Source organism: Arachis ipaensis, chromosome B4, assembly GCF_059453495.1.
Source record: "Arachis ipaensis isolate K30076 ecotype BB chromosome B4, ASM5945349v1, whole genome shotgun sequence".
NCBI lineage: Eukaryota > Viridiplantae > Streptophyta > Magnoliopsida > Fabales > Fabaceae > Arachis > Arachis ipaensis.
Genome location: NC_142439.1, coordinates 1,096,002 through 1,117,668, shown reverse-complemented (window position 1 = coordinate 1,117,668; position 21,667 = coordinate 1,096,002). Strand labels below are relative to the sequence as shown.

General features: G+C 31.7%; 1 protein-coding gene across 4 annotated transcripts in view; it reads left to right on the top strand.

The window, feature by feature from the left end:
- The first annotated feature begins 8,216 nt into the window (after positions 1–8,216).
- LOC148566436 (serine carboxypeptidase-like 13) overlaps positions 8,217–21,667 on the top strand; it is a 30,701-nt gene continuing 17,250 nt past the window's right edge. Inside the window, exons 1-4 of one of the 4 annotated variants that reach the window (XM_088483266.1) lie at positions 8,217–8,342; positions 8,594–8,739; positions 11,730–11,875; positions 19,627–19,823. In XM_088483266.1, the coding sequence (XP_088339392.1) occupies positions 8,606–8,739; positions 11,730–11,875; positions 19,627–19,823 (477 nt within the window). In that variant the 5' untranslated portion in view covers positions 8,217–8,342; positions 8,594–8,605. Of the gene's footprint in view, positions 8,343–8,561; positions 8,740–11,729; positions 11,876–19,626; positions 19,824–21,667 lie in introns of all 4 variants that reach the window. The other 3 variants (XM_088483268.1, XM_088483267.1, XM_088483269.1) reach the window with 3 other exon arrangements.

Below are 21,667 nucleotides of genomic sequence, written 5' to 3'. Positions count from 1 at the left end.
CTTTGTTGATTGATAGTTGGAAGTTGCTGATTGATTTGGATCCCTCTAAAGCTAGTCTTTCCTTGGGAGTTGACTAGGACTTGAGGAATCAAATTGATTAGTCCACTTGACTTTCCTTCATTTGTTGAGGGTTAACTAAGTGGGAGCAACGGGAAATTCTCATCACAATTGATAAGGATAGCTAGGATAGGACTTCTAGTTCTCATACCTTGCCAATAGCTTTTCTAGTTATTAGTTTATTCCTTTTGCAATTTACTATTCTTGCTTCTTATCTTAAAAAAACCCCAAAATATACCTTTACATAACCAATTTTAAGAACACTTCCTTGCAATTCCTTGAGAGACGACCCGAGGTTTAAATACTTCGGTTATCAATTTTACTAGGGGTTTGTTACTTGTAACAACCAAACTTTTGTACGAAAGGATCCCTTGTTGGTTTAGAAGCTATACTTTCAACGAGAACTTATCTGTGAATTCTAAACCGTCAAAAAACCGTTGGTTACCCTCCAACCAAATTGGGCTTCTTCCTAACTCAACTTTGGGTACCCATTATTGGTGCTCATTCCACACTTATTCTATTTTAAATAATTTTAATGCACAAAATAAATTTACAAGCACTTGGATCATTGATTCTGGTGCCACGGATCATATTACCTCAAATTTATCTTAGTTCATATATTTTTATAAAATTAATCCAGTTACTGTTCATTTGCCTAATAGTTCTAAAGTTACTTCTTTTTTTAAAGGTGTTGTTAAATTTTCAACTTCATTAACTTTTCATGATGTTCTTTACCAATCCTACTTTAATTTTAATATTATTTCTATTTCAAAAATAACTTCCATGATCAATTGCCAACTCACTTTTTTACACTCTTCTTGTTTCTTACTGGACAACAATTTGAAGATGATTGGAACCTAAGTACCAACATTATTTAAAATGTCGCTCGTGCTCTTATGTTCCAATCTAAATTACCTCTATTATTTTGGTCTTACGCTATCAATAATGCAGTTTATCTAATTAACCGAGTCCCTTCTTCTATAAATAATTTTAAAACTCCTTTTAAAATTTTATTTAATAAATCTCCTAACTACAATGAGATAAAGATTTTTAGTTGCTTATGCTATCTATCAACTCTTATGGCTAATCGTTCTAAATTTGATCTAAGGACAAAGAAAGCTGTTTTTCTTAATTTTAAAAATGGAATTAAATGGTACATTGTTTACACTTTGAAAAATAAAAAATTTGAAATTTTCAGAAACATTGATTTCTTTGAAATGGTAACTCCTTTTGCCATTATTACTAAATCACTTTTAAATGTACTAAATCCACACATGTCTAAAACAAAACAATTTCATGAAACATCAACTGAAAAACCCATTTTCCTTCCCATTAGGCCTGAACGATTACCCATTGACCCATCCATACTTCATCATTAACCTAATACATCTAAGTTCATCTCTTCCCCTCCTTCACAATCCTTGACCATGTCTCCTGCTTCCCAATCATACATAATCTCTCCTACACTGTCTTCAACTATTCCTCCTACCATCTGTCACAGCCTCCGTCAAAGACATCCTTCAAAACCATCTCGCTGACTATATATGCGGCTCTCTCTCGCTACTCCAACTCCACCATCTTCAACTTGTAGGTATCCTATTTCCTAAATTCTGTCGTTGACCTCTCTTTTTTCTTCTCATCAGAAATTTATTTTATCCTTGCATTCTGAAATTGAGCAAAAGTCTTTTCAGGACGCCAATAAATATTCTTATTGAATTTGAACCAAACTTGGTCTGTTATGGATTGTCCTCCTGGTGTAAAATCCATTGGCTGTAGATAGGTATATCGGATTAAGCATCGCCCTGATTAATCTGTGGAACGCTGTAAGGCTCGTCTCGTAGCAAAAAGATTCACTCAAACAGAAGGAGTGAATTTCTTGGAGACTTTTTTTAGCTATAGCGAAACCAGCTACCATTCGACTTGTATTAGTTCTGGCTTCCATGAAGAGGTATAGCCTATCCATCAACTAGATGTTAACAATGCATTTTTGCACAGAGATTTATCTGAAGATGTATACATGACCTTGCCTATTGGAATCCGTTCTAGTCACCTAAATTAATGTTGTAAACTACTGAAATCACTGTATGGTTTGCGACAATGGTATGAAAAATTATCCAAATTTTTTATTTTTTGTGGTACCAGCAGACTCTCTCTGATTTCGTCAAATTTATTGGTGCTGAAGTGTCTGTCTTATTAGTGTATGTTGATGATATTGTTCTCACTGAAAATTCTATTTTTGAGATGGCTACCATTAAATCTATTTTAAATAAGCATTTCAAAATCAAATATTTGCGTATTCTTAAATATTTTTTAGGTATTGAAGTTGCTCATTCTGCTCAAGAAATTTCTTTATCTCAAAGAAAGTACCGCGTTGATTTATTGGAAGATTATGGTTTGTTGGGTGCTAAACCAACATCTGTTCCCATGGACAGTTCTACAAAGTTGCATCTAGCCCTTTTGATAAAATTGTGAACGAATAAAAAAAAGAAAAGAATGCGAACTTTTATTGATTGTTGATTGATGGATCTGATTAGAATATGGAAGACGTTGATCTTAAAATGTTGAAATGTTATTGTTACTAATTTTATTGTAGACTTACGTTAGGGATTGGGTTTGTTGACTATAAATATGCTGATTTTGTTAATTATTGAATTGGTTTACGAATTATTTTTGCTGATTATGAATACAAGTTGGTTGCTCCAGACTAGAGAAATTGAACAAGATAATGAAATATGTGATTTAAATGTCGGTCCAAATGCTAGTACACCTTTTACTTTGTCAAAAGATAAGGATAATGAAGTGGTATATATTATTTGCTATTCTGACTGTCAGAGAAACTGTAAATCTAAATGTTCATAATTAACTGCTTCTGTTATTTCACTCTTTAGAGTGGGATATCAGATATGATCCTCAAGATAACTATCCTATTGGCAGTAAAGTTCAGGCTGTTTGTAGCGAAGATGGAAAATGACATATTCAGCAATTAATTTCTTTCGATGCTTAAGTTGAGCGAGGTACTGAACCTACAAAGCAGGCTATCAAACGAAAAATTGCACAGGTGGCAACTATCGATGTCCAATCACGAAGTTTACCGGCAAAGCTTCATTTAGAACCGGATGACCCTAAGGATATGGTAAGTTATTCAATAAGATTATCATTTCCTAATGTTTTTCCCTTATATTCAATTAGTTTTATACATAGAATGCTTGCTACTGTGTTTGACTAAACCCTTTTTACTATTTAGACAGTCTTGAGTGTGTCTCTTGCTCTCTCTATCACTTCTGGTAATTATTTTCTGGATGACTATCAGATAGTCATTCATGTCGTTGTGCCGACCGTGATGCTCCATCTCTCTCAGTCTCTAAGCCTCCGTGGCTCCATCTTCCAATAGAGTCTAAGGATGATTTATTCATTCTATGTTTTGATTCCTTGTTTATTATGATTTTTAAAATTTTCAAGCCTTAGTATTTTTATTTATTGAATTCTTTTTGTAAATTGTGTTTACTTGCTGAAACTTGTAAATTCTTTGTCTTGGTTTCTTAGGATTTTTTTAGTTTTGTTTGTAAATTCTTTTTATTTGCTGAAATTTGTTGTTATATATTAAGTTTTAAACATTTTTTTTAAAAAAAAATTAAGTTTATCATCGGATTTACCATCGATTAAATCCGTCGGTAAAATTACCAACAAAAATATTTCAACGGTAATTAGCGGCAAGCGAAAAAATCTACCAGTAAATAATTATCGATGGATCCTGATGGTAAACATATTACCGGCGGATTTTTTTGGTAAATCCGCCGATAAATCCAATGATTCTCATCATTTTTCTTGTACTGTATGTAGTTACTTTATAAATATCTTGGAAGTGAGATTTTAAACAATATTTCTTTAAGAAGTTCTAAAAATTATTATACACGGCTCCTCTTGAATACTCAAAGAGGATGCGAATATTCTATGATACTTATAAGGATGTATATTTCACTCTTATATTGTTATAAGATGATAAAAAATTTATAGATTTCATTAAAGAGTAAGTTTATAGGCCTCAATATCATACCTAAGGAGGTTGTTTACTATTCTACTATCTTCCAACAATATCTCAATACCAAAACACATTTAGAATAGCTGTTGACATGAGCTCTCAGAAAATATTTTATATCAATGAGAAAAAATCCTAGTTATGAAGGGTGAGTTTTATTAACTACATTGATAGAAAAATTTACTAAAATACCCTCATTTATATATTAAAGTTATAAGTTATCATCTTGAATATTTAATGTTTGTATTGAATTATGTTAAATGTGCTTGGAATTTTAGATTGTGTTACCTTATTAGTTATGTATTTTGTGTTAATATAATTTTTTTTTTTAAAAAAAATTAAAGCAATATCCATAGATATCCGCAGGTATCCGCCATTCCTGCAGAAACAATTAAACATGGACTTATAACAAGGAGTGGACAAGAGGGGGTATTTTCATAAATGGATATGGAGAGGAGAAAGGGATATTTTTCCTACAGATATCCATTGTCATCCCTAGCCATGATAATGAAAAAGGTTCAAGAAAAGTTCATCTTATGTTAGATCATACTTACTCAAAATCGGTTTTAACATAAGAATAAGAGAACTTGTAAGTTTTACTCATGAATCATGGTAAAATGCTTGAAAATTCAACTACTTGTTTCAAGAGAAGTCTTTGGAACAATAAATCCTAATGTAAATATTTTAATTTAATTACAAACTATGTATTATTATCGATGAATATTTATTCTTCTTTTTTTGGTGATATAAAATCTAAAAGACAAATAAAGAAGGGAAAAAAAAGAATAAAAAAAAATAAAAACTTCTAAGAGAGGTTAGTCTCTAGCAAAAGCAACAGGAAAGGTGCTAGAAGAATCCAGTCGATCGACTCTATAGCTGCTAGGATTCTATGTTTAGCTAGCCAATCTGGTAGCTTATTTGTCTCCCTTTGAAACAAGTTGAACCTAACATATCAACCCTACTGCAATTTTAGTTCAGACACCTTTTTGACTAAATCCAAATACGCATGAAATCAGGTGTTTTCCAATTATTCACTAAGAAAAAAGTTTTACTAGAATATGTCTCACACATAATCTAAGTAGCTTGCCAATCTCTTACCAAAATCAAATCACACCATATAGTCCATAATTCTGTTTAAAGAGGATTGCTTCCAGGGACTTTTTCAGAGCTTCTGCGCAACCAATTTTCAAGATGGTCTCAGATGAAGCAAGTAAAATGATTACTCATTATTTCAATATTTTCAATATTAAAATCAAATTAACCATTGGATTTAATGAATTTTATAAAACTTTTATTGTAATAACTACTATGTGTGTTTTCAATTTCTTTTAAATTATTTAATTTCTTTTATATATTTTTGCATATGATTCCGTCCAGGTAGGAGTGGCAACACTACCCGAATCTATGGGTACCCACCTCGCCCCTACCTGCTTGGGGCGGGTAATTACTCGTCTTCGCACCAGGACGGATTTTTAACGAAGCGGATTCTTGGGCGGGGCGGGACAAGAGTCGGGTTTAGGTTAAACCCGTCCCGGTATATATACTTTTACTGAGTTAAACCTCAAAGTGGTCCTTGATGTTACACTCGAGTGTCAAAGTAGTCCCTGAATTTAATAGTTACCCAATTTCATCTCTGAAGTTGTACGCTGAGACCCAAAGTCGTCCTTCTAGTAATTTTCGTCCACCTGGCTCCACCGAAAAGCTGATCTGTACTCCTTTGTGACACGCTAGCAAAGAGGAAACAATGTAGTATTGTTGTGGCGCATAAATGGAAGAAAACGACGTCGTTTCTCTTTCAAAACCCCACTCCCTCAACGTTAAATTAACATATTGCCTCCCCCTCTCAAAACACAACGCAAATAGAGCTGTTTTCTTTTCCCCTACCCTCATCAATGGCGTTTGGGCGATTGTTGTGGCCGCAACGATTCAGAAGGTGGAGACTTCTTCGAAGAAATGAAGACTCCTCCGAACTCTGAGGATGAGTTGGAGGAGGTTGATTCATATGAGGTCTTTTCTGTGCTCAGAGAAGGAAGAAGGTTTGGAGAGCTTACGCTTGAGGTTGAAATGACATTCACTACAAAGATGGAGTTCAAAGAGGCTATGCGTGAATATTGTATTCAGAAGGGTAGGAGAGTTTGGTTTAAGAAGAATGATAATGTAAGAATGAGAGCTGTGTGTAAGGATGAGAGTTGTGGTTGGCTGGTGTATGCTTCTAATAATACTGAGAATAATTTCTGGCAGATCAAGACGTTCATGGATGACCACACCTGTGCAAGAGAGACTAAACGCGAATCGCTGCAGTTACAACAATCGCACAAACCCCATTGATGAGGGTATGGGAGAAGAAAACAACTCTGTTTGTGTTGTGTTTTGAGAGTGGAAGGTAATACGTTAGTTAAACGTTGAAGGAGTGAGGTTTTGAGAGAGAAACGACGTTGTTTTCTTCCATTCATGCGCCACAACAATACTTCGTCCTTTTCTCTTTGCCAGCATATCACAGAGGAGTACAGATTAGCTTTCCGGTGGAGTCAGGTGGACAAAAATTGCTAGAAGGACGACTGTGGGTCCCGACAGATGAAATTAGGTAACTATTAAGTTCAGAGACTACATTGTGACTCGAGTGTAATTTCATGGACCACTTTAAGACTTAACTCATATATGTAATATATATAAAATAATTAGTAAAATAATTAATAATATTATATCATATTTAAATTTTTACTTTAATTTATATTATGTATGTAATGTTGGTTATATAAATTTTAAAATTTAATTTTATTTGTTAAATTTTAACAATGATAGGAGCAGGTAGGAGCGAAGCGGGTACCCGCAAGGACGGGTTAGAATTTAATTTTTTACTACCTATGGATAGAAATGAGACGAATTCGATGCGAGTTATTATAGGACAGAACAGGGTCGGATAGAGCAAAAACTCATCCCATTGCCACCTTACGTAGAAGTTGGGAAAACTCAACACAAGTTTAAAACAAGAACCTGTCTAACAGCGGAAGCACCAGAAATAATTTTTCCACAACCTGTGCGATTAAATGGACATACCAAAGATACTCCAAACAACAAATATAATGGCAGAAATTAAATAATCAGACACCAGAATTTTAACGTGGAAAAACCCCCAAAAGAGGAACAAAAAATCCACGGGATCTACTCCAGTAAAATCGTCCACTATCAGAATAATGGGTACACAAACAGTCTTCCTAGTGACACTAGGATATCTCAACAATCAACAAAATACATCATCAAAACTGATGGAATCAACATAAACCCTCCACTAAGTGGGTATCTCAAATTAGGCAAAAGAGAAAGCAATACAACTAGCAAGTTATATCCTAACGTTCATCTCTATACCAGAAATAACATACTAAAATTTCGTAAGAAATGGAACAAATTTACCCGTTCAATCGAATAAAAAATAGCTTGCCCTTTTCCCCCAATTTCTTCTTCTCCAACGCCGCTGAAAACCCTTCTCTCCCTTTCAGCTTTTTGGCGTGCTTCTCTCTCTCTCTCGGGTAGGGTTGCCAACCCGATCCGCAACGGGTAGGGTAGGGTGCGGGTAGGGTTCTCGTGCGGGTCGGATAGGGTGCGGGTTGAGCTTCAACCCTACCCGACCAACCCGCACTCTATATATGTTTATATTATATACTTATATAAAAATATGTTTTAAGTGGATGTTGAATCAAAAACCTCTCACTAAATGCAAAAGATCCTTAGCCACTAAAAGAAAATCATTAATTGATAATTTAATATATTTTTTTACATAAAAATCAGTTATATTTTAAATTATCATCAAGTTATATAATAATGTTGTATATTTTTTGTAACCCGCGAGTAGGGTCAGGTACCCGCAGGTTAAGAGCGGATAGGGTTAGGGTTGGGATATTCTCAATCCGCGAATAAGGTAGGGTTGAGCTTATATAAGAATCTCAACCTGCAGGTAAGATTAGGGTTGAATCCAAACCCTACTCTACCCTACCCATTGCCACCCCTAGTCTCGTGCTTCCCGTGTCTAATAGTCACTTTATTTCTTTCTTTTCTTGTTTCAAAAGTTGTGGGTCCCACTTGAGATTAGGGACCCACCAACAGTAGAGGACACGAGTAGATATGCTATAGCTGACAAAAATTGACAAGCAAAGTCATTATCTTCTCTCCATCCAGCTCGTCGTTAAGCTGAGTTCACAATAAATCCACTTTGCTTGCTTCAACTTCTGGTGGAAACTCAGGAACCTAACTGGTACTTGTTCAGTCTTCGCTCTCTATTTCTATGTTCCTAATTATCCATATTGTTCAAATAATGTTTCTTATTAACATACCCCTTTTCTATAACGAATCTAATATTTGATCAACGACCAATCTTGTATCTTTTGTAATTAGAATTATTGTCAAAATTCAGATTTTTTTACAATCAAGAATAGTAATTTAATTAATTATATAAAACCTATGTATAAATAAGACAAAAGCATGGAATGTTGATGATGTGTAGAGATCGAAGGAGGCATGGGTTGGAGATGTTGGTGTGTGGTTCTGGTTGTTCTTCTTCTTCAACCCGTCATAGATTCTGCTTCTGCGAGCTCTATTGTTAAGAACCTACCGGGTTATGACGCCCATCTTCCATTCAACCTTGAAACCGGGTCAGTACTTATAATTTATTTCAAGTGATTATCATAATAAGAAAGTATCGAGCCAACATTTTTATTAAAATTTATTCGGCATTTAATCATTAAAAAAATATATATAATATAATTATATATTATTAATTGTAATTTTATATTATTAAAAATATTAATAATAATTAAGTAATAACTATAAATTATAAAATTTTATTAATTTCTGTATTACAAATTTAGTGTGCTAATAGTGTTATATTTGTCCCTGTTTTGCAATACTTTTTCAAATTTTTCTTATATTTTTAGAATAAAAAAAAGAATATAATAAATTTATCTTTTAATATATATTAAAAAATTACTTTTAAAAGAATAAGTTCACATTTTTAATACAAAATTGGTGACAATTATAAGATATTCATCAAATATTGAATTAGTTTGAGAAAATTACCTACTCAATTTTAATGAACTGATCCAATTTTTCTATCGATATTTAATTTATAATTTATTTTGGTGATCCAATTTTACTTTATTTCATAATTAAAATGTCAATGTTTAAACCGTTTATAATAAAAATAATAAATAATTTATTTTTAAAATATATTAAAAAATAATACAAATATTATTTCTAAGTGAGATGAACAAATTATATTTATGACAATACAGAAAATTGACGATATGTTAAGTAGCTATACATTTGGATTTTTTAAAATAAATAAAATAAATATAAAATTTACATATATAGACAAAAATTTATGTTTTTCTGAGAGGACGATCATAGACGACATAATATATAATAAAAAAAGAGGAGTGCTACACATACAAGTCATTTTTGTTTACAAATTTTACAAGTTTGGTCTAACACACGCGTTACTGAATTATCTTCGCGTGTTTCATCTTTGTTTCCTTTTTTACGAAAAAAAAGAAGAGACACAGAGAAAGAAGAAGAGGCACAAAAAAACGTGAAAACAGCATGAATATAAATGACTTGTATGATTTATATGGAAAAGCGTTCACTCTTTGCCTTCGATCTCCTTCTATTTTTTTCGATTTTCATGGTTTCTGAAATCAAGCTTTGAAATTGTTTTGAAGATGATGGACTTCAGAAATACACCCGAACGATTACAAAAATACACCCAAACGATTACAGAAATACATCCAAAGGATTACAGAAATACACCCAAACAGTTACAGAAATAAACCAAACGATTACAGAAATACACCCAAAAAATTTAAGAAATACACCCAAAGAATTTAAGAAATACACCCAATATAGGGGGAGACAGTATATTTCTTTTTGAAATCTTTTAATGTTTTGCTGGTTAAGGATTAGGTACATGACAGAGACAATCTATAAAAAAAATCTAGAAGAACAGTAAAACAATACCTTGAATAATGTTTTTTTCGTTTTTTCTGGTGATTTTGATGAAGGAGAAAGAGAAAACGAAAAGAGAAAAAGAAATTTCAATAAAAAAAGAGGGAGGAAGAGGTGGTGTTGATGACGATGATAATGAGAAAGAGAAATTACGAAAAAGAAGAAAAAGAGACACGGAGAAAGAAGAAGAAGAAAAAAGAGGCACAAAAAAAATGTGAAACAGCGTGAATATAAATGACTTATATGACTTGTATTGAAAATCACTTGTACGTGGAGAATTACTCATTAAAAAAAACATAAATTTCTCTTAGCGTATCTATGTAAATTTTATATTTATTTTGAAAAATCCAAATGTATAACCACTTAACTTACGTTAATTTTCGGTATCGTCGTAAATATAATTTGTTCATCTCACCTAGAAATAATATTTGTATTACGTTCTTCACTCTGAATTAGGTTGTCAATGGGTAGGGTAGGGTAGGGTTTGGATTCTACCCTAATCTTACCTGCGGGTTGAAAATTTTATTAAAACTCTATCATATCCTATCCGTGGGTTGAGAATCTCTCAACCCCTAACTCTATCCACTCCCTAAAATTCTAAACTCTATCCTACCCTACCCTACCTGCAAAAATATCAAATTTTTTCAAAGTAAATATAAAATTCAATTATTTCAAGTTTTATACTTATTAATAACATAAAAAATAAAAAAACTAATACTTTAAATTATTAAATTAACTAATTAGTTTAGTGGTTGTTCACTTATTGTAAGTCATTACATAAGAAAAGTTGTGGGTTTTACTCTCACTTCCTTCGTTATATACCTATTTTTTAATAAAATATATATTATATATGAAATGCGGGTAGGATAGGATACGGGTTTGGATAACCTATCCTACTCGAACAGATTGGACCGAATTGGATACCCGCGAATAGGGTATGAATTGTCGGCCCTACCCATATCTTGTAACAATCCAATTTTTCAATAAACTGATTTTTGGGCTTTATATACTTTAATTCGCAAAAATCTGCGTGATACACTTTGCCCTAGATTAACTAGCCGGATCCGAATCTACAATAAAAATATAATAATAAAATATTATTAAAAAATTAACAAATTGGTCAAAAAATCAAAGATGATATTTTAACGAATTCAAAATTCAACCCACCACAAAAATTATTACCAGTATATTTTGAATAGTGTAAAAGAAATAGAATAAACTAGAGAATATTCTAAAGTAAAATTATGATATCAGGATTATTTATATTGATATATTAAATATTTGATCTGAAAAAATATATCTATATTTAATAATTATGATATTAGTACATGCAAAATTTTTTTGGAAATTTATCTTGTGTGCAATGAAAATTCGTGTTTTAAATTTTTACACGTATTTTGTTAACCGTACAAACAAAATATATCCATAATTATTTTGTTTTTTATACCAATAAAATATGTAATAAAGACGAAAAATATAATTATTTTTAAGTGTGTATATATTCGTAAATATTATATTTATTTTATTATAAATAAAAAATTCTCTATTGTGATCCTAAATTGTTTGATGCAAATCTTTTTTTGTTTAAAACAAAGAAATATAGGTCATGGGTGCAAATATTCAAGTCATTTTGTGTGTGTAGATATGTAGGGGTTGGGGAGGACGAAGCTGTGCAATTATTTTACTTGTTTGTGGAATCTGAAAGAAATCCTTTATTTGATCCACTTCTGCTGTGGTTTGTTGGAGGTCCTGGTTGCTCTGCATTTTCTGCATTCTTTTTCGAAAATGGTAAGTCACTTCGATTAAATTAGTATTTTTTTTAGTTAATAATATTAAAAAAATATAGCGAATGAGTTAGAACTTAAATGTCATAGTCTTTTCATACTTAATTAAGAGTTTGTGGGTTCGAGTCTCCTATTTTTGGTAAAAAAAAATATATATATATTAAAAGAATATAAATTTTTTTAAATTGTATCAATTTTATTTTGATATTATAGATTATGACACAAAAAAAATTTATAAAATCAAACTATTTTTATAAAAAAATTGTAAAAAATAAAAATTTTTGTCAACTTAGAAGATTAAGGTTTTTGTATATAAAAAATCAAATAATAAGATTTTTAATTATTATTTTCATATGAAAGAGTTTAATTTTTTACTAATAATTAATTTTAATATTTGTTATCTAAAACTTGAAAGAATTTAGTTATTTAATTGTTTATATTTGATTAGGTGTTAAATTTGTTGCACAAATAAAAATAATTAATTTTCATACTTGTTATTTAAAAATGATATTTTTCTCTTTTTCTATATATAAAAATATAATTAGATATTAGTATAAAAAAATTATATCAATAGTTATAAAATTAACTCAATTTTTTTTAAAAAATAATTGAATTTTAATTCTAATTATTAATCACAAGATTAGTATTCTCCCTAAATTATATATAATAAGTATATGAAAAAAATAAAAATATAAATTAAAAAGATAATTGATGAAAATTTAAAACTAAATTTAACCAGGAACTAATTTATCCAATAACCCATAATTTAAAAAGTATTTATACACTTCATATTACGTTAAAGATAAAAAGTCTAAGTCCACTAACACAAAATCCAATCTACTAATTAAATGAATAAAATAAAAATATATATAATTAATTAAATATTTTAATATTTAAAAATATAAATTAATAACTGCAAAATAATCCTTATATTTCTCATGTTATGATTTGAAGTACGTATTATTTTTCTCTTTTAAAAAAAGATCCATTTTTAAATCTTGTGGTTGAGAAAAATAGTGTAAAAAAAAGATGAATACAAAAAATAAAAGACAATTTTTTTTTCTTCTTTTTTTTGGTAAGAATGAAATCAACAAGATAGTTAAATATGGTATAAAGACAATAATAATAATAATAAAAGACAATAAGGAGAATATAAGGGCTGGAAAGAAGACGAATGATGTTTGGAACACTGGAAATTTTTATTTTATTAGGACATAAGAACAAATACAGACTAATAAAAATTAATTTAATATTTGAAATCTAATATTAAATGATAAACAAGAATAAAGTATTAAAATTAAATAAAACATATAAAATAGAATAATTTTATATCATTTAAGTTTTTTTATTAATCAAATTTAATTAAATTGGTCTAACATAACAAAAATCAATTATAGCTAATATTATTCTAAGTTTTATTATTTAATTTGGTTGGACTTGATTCATAAAAGAACTTAAATACGTAAATTACTCATAAATAAAATAAAATAGATTGATTGAAATTGAATAGAAAGGAATTACTCTTCTTTTTATACAATTTTTTGATGTAGCAATACTCATGCAATCTCACTTATCCACACTATAATTTGGAATAAATTAAAATTAGAATATATATCTAAATAGGTTCCTAGAAAATTTGTGCTTATTTCGTCCCCCAAAAAACTTTATTATGTTGAGATACTTAAACTTTACAAAAATAAGATATATAAGTCATTCCGCCATCACACTTTTGAGAGTCTATTTGACCAAATAAAAATAACAGGTTTGACTAAGGTAAGAACTTATATATTTTACTTTTATAATATTCAAAAACCTCAATATAATAAAATTTTTTTGGGAATGAAAACGTCCGACATAAAATTTCTTAAGGACTTATTCGAATATATACTCTTAAAATTAAATGGAAAAAATTACTCTATCTTCTATTTAATTTTCCAATATCACAAGAAAGGAATTCGTTCAATCTTACTTGTCCACATTATACTTTTATCATGAGACCAAAAGAGCTTTTTCACTCCTCTAATCTCTCTCTTCTCTCTCTCTCGGCTATAATAATTTAAGAAGTATTTATACACCTCATATTAGGTTAACGATACTCTAAGCTCACTAATAACATAAAGTCTAATATATTAACTGAATAAATAAAATAAAAATATAAATGAAATTAAACTGAACATTTTAACACTTAAAAATATAAACTAATACCTATAAAATAATACTTGTATTTCTCATGTTATGATTAGGAAGAGAGAGAAAAAAAGAGTTAAAAACATTATGAAAATTTTCAATATATTAAAATAGAGTAAAGTATCATTTTTGTCTCCAACGTTTGGGGTAAATCCTATTTGTGTCCCTAACGTTTAAATCATCCTATTTGTATCTCTAACGTTTGTAAAAGTGATTCAATGTTATCCTGCCGTCAATTACACATCATGAACGCTTTAGTTTGAGTTTTAAAAATCTCTTCTTGAAGTTAGAATAGAAATGTCTGGGATAGAATCGATAATCCACTCCAAAAAATAGCTCATCAAAAGTTAAAACTAATTCCTACAACATTTACATAATTCACTTTTGTAAAATTAGTAAAGCTAATTTTAGAAAATATATAAATAAATAATAACTAAATAAAATGAGAGGTAATAAACAATCTTAGTTTATAACCTTAGAATTTTAATGGTTGAAAAAGAGAAAAATTATATACCTCTAATTGACGGATGGTTCATATTGAAGAGACTCACCTATAAATTGAGCTTTTCTTTAATTCATTTCAATCAAGTCATCCAGATAGAATAACATAATATTTCTTTGAGTAGTTTTCTCCTATATATAGAGAGAGTGTTATTGTAATCTCCTTGTGATAGAGAGAAGTTGTAATTCTCAAAGAAAGTTATTCCATTGTTTCCATATTTTATACAAATTTCTAATTTTTCATCTCTATATTTTGCTGTGTCATTTGTCTGGTACCTAACAGTGGTATCAGAGCCAAAGGTTGCTGATTAATATATTTTTTTTTCGCTGCGAGTTACCGTCTAAAAAAAAATGGCAGCAAAATATGAAATTCCGAAATTCAGTGGGAGTAATTTTTCCATATGAAAATTGAAGATAAAAACCATTATGAGAAAAGACAATTGCGTGACAGCAATTGAAGGTAGACCCACTGGAATTACAGATGAAAAATGGAAGGAGATGGACAACAATGCTGTTGTAAACTTACACTTGGCACTAGCTGATTCAGTTTTATCAAGTGTAGCAGAGAAAAAGACAGCAAAGGAAATTTGGGATGCTCTCACCAAATTATATGAAGTCAAGTCACTTCACAACAAGATATTCTTGAAGAGAAGACTTTATACTCTTCGAATGAGTGAATCCACACCGGCAACGGATTACATCAACAATCTAAATACGTTATTTTCCCAACTCTCATCGTTGGAATATACCATAGCGAAAAACGAATGTGCAGAGCTCTTACTTCAAAGTCTACCAGATTCATATGATCAGCTTATCATTAACTTAACTAATAATGTTTTGACTGGTTATCTTTCTTTTGATGACATGGCTGCTGCGGTTCTTGAAGAAGAATCTAGGCGCAAGAATAAGGAAGATAGATTAGAAAGCTCAAAACAAGCAGAGGCTTTGTTGATGACAAGAGGGAGATCAATGGAGCGTGGTTTCAGTGGGAGTCAAAGTAGACCAAAGTCACAAAGTAAGAAGCAGGTCAAATGCTACAATTGTGGTAAGAGAGGGCACTTCAAGAAAGATTGTTGGAATAAGAAGAGTATAGAGAAGGTTTCAGAAGGATCAAGTTCTCAAGGATGTGTTGCAAGTACCTCTGATGATGGAGAAATCCTGTATGGCGAAGCAACAATTGGTTCTAAAGGCAGTAAACAGCTCACTGATGTTTGGATTGTTGATTCAGGAGCAACATGGCACATGACTCCTCATCGTGATTGGTTTTGTACATATGAACCTGTCTCGGAAGGATCGGTATTTATGGGAAACGATCATGCCTTAGAAATTGTTGGAATGGGTACTGTCAAAATAAAAATGTTTGACGGTTCTATTCGTTCACTTCAAGGGGTAAGACACGTGAAAGGCTTGAAGAAGAATTTGTTGTCGATTGGACAATTGGATGAACTTGGATGCAAGACCCATATTGAAGGTGGGATCTTGAAAGTTGTTAAAGGAGCTCTTGTGGTAATAAAAGCAGAAAAAATTGCAGCAAATCTATACATGCTTATGGGAGATACTTTGCAAGAGGCAGAGGCATCAGTTGCTTCAACAAGCCAAGAAGAAATGACGATGATATGGCATTGCAAACTAGGCCACATGTCAGAACGATGCTTGAAGATTCTTGTAGAACGTAATCTCATTCCCGGGCTCAAATCGGTAAACTTACCATTTTGTAAGCACTGCGTTACAAGCAAACAACATAGATTGACGTTTGGTAGATCAACTGCTCGGAGCAAGCACATATTGGAGTTGATTCATTCTGATGTGTGGGAATCGCCGGAGATATCCCTAGGAGGAGCAAAATATCTTGTATCATTTATTGATGATTACTCTAGGAGGCTATGGGTGTACCCGATCAAGAAAAAGTCAGACGTGTTTGCGATGTTCAAAGAGTTCAAAGCAAAGTTAGAACTTGAATCTGGAAAGAAGATCAAGTGTTTAAGGACAGATAATGGAGGAGAATATGTCGATGGTGATTTCCTAACATTTTGCAAGCAAGCAGGTATTCAACGGCAATTCACAGTTGCATATACGCCTCAGCAAAATGGTGTAGCAGAGCGGATGAATAGGACTCTCCTAGAAAGAGCACGAGCTATGTTGCAAACTGCAGGTTTAGCCAAGTCTTTTTGGGCAGAAGCTGTTAAAACCGCTTGTTATGTGATAAATCGGTCACTATCAACTGCAATTGGGTTAAAGACACCAATGGAGATGTGGCAAGGTAAGCCACCTAATTATTCTTCTTTACATATATTTGGTTGTCCTGTGTACGTGATGTACAATTCCCAGGAAAGAACAAAGCTAGATCCAAAGTCTAGAAAATGTATATTCTTGGATTATACTGACGGAGTTAAGGGGTATCGCCTGTGGGATCCCACTGCCCGCAAGGTAGTTGTCAGTAGAGATGTAATATTTGCAGAAGATGAATTGCAAAAGGAACAAGAAAATGACAGCACTGTTAAAGAGATAACCACTGTTCAAATAGATGAAAAATGCAGAGAAGATGATCTTTTTGAAGTAGAACCACAGCACGAAGAACAAGAAGCAGAGGCCAATGACATAGAAGTTCGTCGATCCACTCGACAAAGAAGAACCCCATCATGGCACTCAAATTATGTTTTAACAAACCATGATGCATATTGTCTTTTGACAGAAGATGGAGAGCCAACAACTTTTATGGAGGCTATGCGCATTCCAGACGCTTCTATGTGGATGACAGCAATGCAAGAAGAAATTGAGGCATTACATAGAAACCATACCTGGAAACTTGTTGAACTTCCAGCAGGTCGGAAAGCCGTTGGTAACAAATGGGTTTACAAGATCAAACGAGATAGTAATGATCAGGTGGAACGATATCGTGCAAGATTGGTTGTCAAGGGATATGCTCAGAAAGAAGGTATTGACTTCAATGAAATATTTTCTCCGGTGGTGAGACTAACTACTATTAGAGTAGTTTTGGCTATGTGTGCTACATTTGATTTACATCTAGAGCAATTAGATGTAAAGACTGCTTTTCTTCATGGAGAACTTGAAGAAGAGATATATATGCTCCAACCAGAAGGTTTTGAAGAACAAGGAAAAGAAAACTTGGTTTGCAGGTTAACTAAATCTCTGTACGGTCTAAAGCAGGCGCCAAGGTGTTGGTACAAGAGATTTGATTCTTTCATTATTAGCCTTGGATACAACAGACTTAGTTCAAATCATTGTACTTATTACAAGAGGTCTGGTGATAATGATTTCATCATTCTACTGTTGTATGTGGATGACATGTTGGTGGTAGGTCCCAACAAAGATCAAATCCAAGAATTGAAGGCACAGTTGGCTAGGGAGTTTGATATGAAAGACTTGGGACCAGCAAACAAGATTTTAGGGATGCAAATTCACCGAGACAAAAAGGATAGGAAGATTTGGCTAATGCAAAAGAATTATTTGAAGAAGATCTTGCAACGCTTCAACATGCAAGAATGCAAGCCAATTTCAACCCCACTTCCTATTAATTTTAAATTATCCTCAAGTATGTGCCCTAGTAGTGAAGCAGAGAGGATGGAAATGTCTCGAGTACCGTATGCATCAGCAGTGGGAAGCCTTATGTATGCCATGATCTGTACAAGACCAGGTATCGCTCAAACAGTTGCGGTGGTAAGTCGATTCATGGCAGATCCGGGTAAAGAGCATTGGAATGTTGTTAAGAGGATCTTGAGATACATCAAAGGGACCTCGAATGTTGCATTATGTTTTGGAGGATCGAAATTCATTGTCAATGGATATGTCGACTCAGATTTTGCAGGTGATCTTGATAAACGAAAATCTACTACAGGATATGTATTTACACTTGCAGGAGGAGCTGTGAGCTGGCTATCTAAATTACAGACTGTTGTAGTTTTATCTACTACAGAAGCTGAATATATGGCAGCAACACAAGCATGCAAGGAAGCTATTTGGATCCAAAGGTTGATAGAAGAACTCGGGCACAAACAACAGAAGATTTCTGTGTATTGTGACAGTCAAAGTGCCTTGCACATTGCAAGGAATCCTGCCTTTCATTCAAGAACAAAACACATTGGAGTACAATATCACTTTGTTCGGGAAGTAGTAGAAGAAGGAAGTGTTGATATGCAGAAGATTCACACTAAAGATAACCTAGCAGATGCCATGACAAAACCAATCAACACAGAAAAGTTTGAATGGTGTAGATCCTCATACGGCCTAAGGAATACATGAGCAACATAAATTTTGAAAATTTATCAAAAATTAGCTTTAAGTGGGAGATTGTAAAATTAGTAAAGCTAATTTTAGAAAATATATAAATAAATAATAACTAAATAAAATGAGAGGTAATAAACAATCTTAGTTTATAACCTTAGAATTTTAATGGTTGAAAAAGAGAAAAATTATATACCTCTAATTGACGGATGGTTCATATTGAAGAGACTCACCTATAAATTGAGCTTTTCTTTAATTCATTTCAATCAAGTCATCCAGATAGAATAACATAATATTTATTTGAGTAGTTTTCTCCTATATATAGAGAGAGAAGTGTGTTCTCCTTTTGTCAAGAGAGAGTGTTATTGTAATCTCCTTGTGATAGAGAGAAGTTATAATTCTCAAAGAAAGTTATTCAATTGTTTCCATATTTTATACAAATTTCTAATTTTTCATCTCTATATTTTGCTGTGTCATTTGTCTGGTACCTAACAACTTTTTTAGGGACATAATTGAATCTAAACACAAATAGTGGGTATAATATTAAAATCGAACACATCCAAATGAGAACAATTGAAAAATATAATCTGATTTGTTAGTATAATTGATAATAGAATAACATTGAATCACTTTTATAAACATTAGGGATACAAATAGGACGATTTAAACGTTAGGGACACAAATAGGACTTATTCCAAACGTTGGAGACAAAAACGATACTTTACTCTACCAAAATACATGAAGGTCTAACTTTTTAAAAACTTATCTTGTGTGCAATGAAAATAGGTGAGCTAATTAATTTGCTAATAGGTTAACCATTTGCAGGACCTCTAAGAATGGATCGAAATATGAGTGGAAATATCCCAAAACTTGAGCTGAACCCATACTCATGGGCCCATATGTTGAACATGTTATACATAGATATCCCGGTGGGCACTGGATTTTCTTACTCAAAAACGCAACAAGGTTACTATAGCAGTGACACATTATGGGTTGAGCATACGTATGCTTTTCTACAAAAGGTAAAGAATTCTTATACATTGATACTTCATAAGAATGTACCTATGAAGCACGTACACTTCGCTAAGTTATCGTGTCTGTGTCGGATACATTTCAGACACGACATTTACTGACACTCGTCCGACACGCATATCTGCGGTGTCCAACCGTGTCTTAATAAAAAATAAAAAATTTTTCTCCGGACACGCCTGGACACACCTAAATACCATCACGTGTCCGCGTGTCCAGTCTTATTCTTAACATATATTCTTAAAATAAATTTATATATAGTATATATTATTATTTATTAAAATAAAAAATATTTTAAATACTTGATATAATTAAAATAAGACATTAAAAATAATTAAAAATTTTAATTTATATTTTAATATTAATAAAATATCAAAATATCATTACAATTTATCTAAAAAATACTTTATATTTTATATATATATGTGTGTCCCCGTGTCATGTAAGATTTTAAAATTCGCGTGTCGGCATGTTTCGTGTTGTGTCGTGTCCCGTGTCCGTGCATCATAGGAATGTACATAATTTGGCATCTATTTATAGCAGGATACGTTCATATGGATTTGGATCCTCTAAAGTTTGAATTTCACTTTAAAGAGTAAAGTGTGATCTTTCACCATTAATTTTATAGATGGAACCGAGAATAAATATAAAAGAGAAACTATTCAAAGATAGAATATCACACTTTACTCTCTAAAGTAAAATTCAAATTTTAGAGGATCCAAATTCATTCATATGGTAGGATCATCAATACTATGGTTGAATGGAAAGTTAAGGATGAATATAAAAAAAAAAATTAACTACTTTTTATTATGAAAAAATTAACGGTATACCTACAATTAAAATTTATTTGAAATATTAGAAATAAAATTTAATCATCTTAAATATTAGGAATAATTTTATAAAAAAAGTTAATTAATAAAATATAAAATTTATAAAAATGTGTAATATACTAATATGTAAAAAATTACTATTTTAAATAAATGTTACACATCTCGAGTATATAATTTCAAAAACTAATAAAAACACAAGACGGGTATTATGTATCCGAGACATGATATAAGTAGAGGAAAAAAAGAAATTAGTTGCACTTGCATCCAAGATATGACATAATTAGGTTGTTATATATAAATCGGGTGTTGAGTACTCGATATATGATCAGTTAAAAATTTACGCAAGTGTATCTAAGATATACATATAATTATCTAAGTGTCTCTGTATTTTAGATAACTACATAAAAAAAATTTATATAAAGATCTACTTGGCTCAATCATTAGTCACACTATATTCATCTTTCTACTCTATTTTCCTTATCTTTTTTTTTTATACACATGGCTAATAATCAATTTTTTTGTATGTGGTAATTTATTCCAATAAAATAATAAAAAACAGTGAAAAAGAATGATATTTAAGTACAATTTACCTGTGATGTTGTATACTTATTATATTAATTTTCTAGATGTACTAAAAAATGTCATATTGTACAACGTGGGGGCAATAAGTTACAAGGAAATTGGGAGAATTGCATATAAATTTCTATCAGCGCTGGCAAGTGGAGGGTTTATTAACATGACATTTTGTGTCGAAGATAACCAGCATGTGAGGATAATGCTCGACGTATATGTTAGACTAATGCCGCCACATGTGATGGAGTGGTATGCTACGGAGGCGTAGCCTTCATTCTACTACGCTACGCAAAGGTTACCTCATAATCACTGCCAATTGATGGTAACGACGAGACAGACAGAACTGAGCCTGCTGGTAAGGGTGGCGGGTCATAAGGGACCGATGGAAAGGACTCCCAAGGGGAGTTTGATTCCCTCGGATGAGACGTTTACTG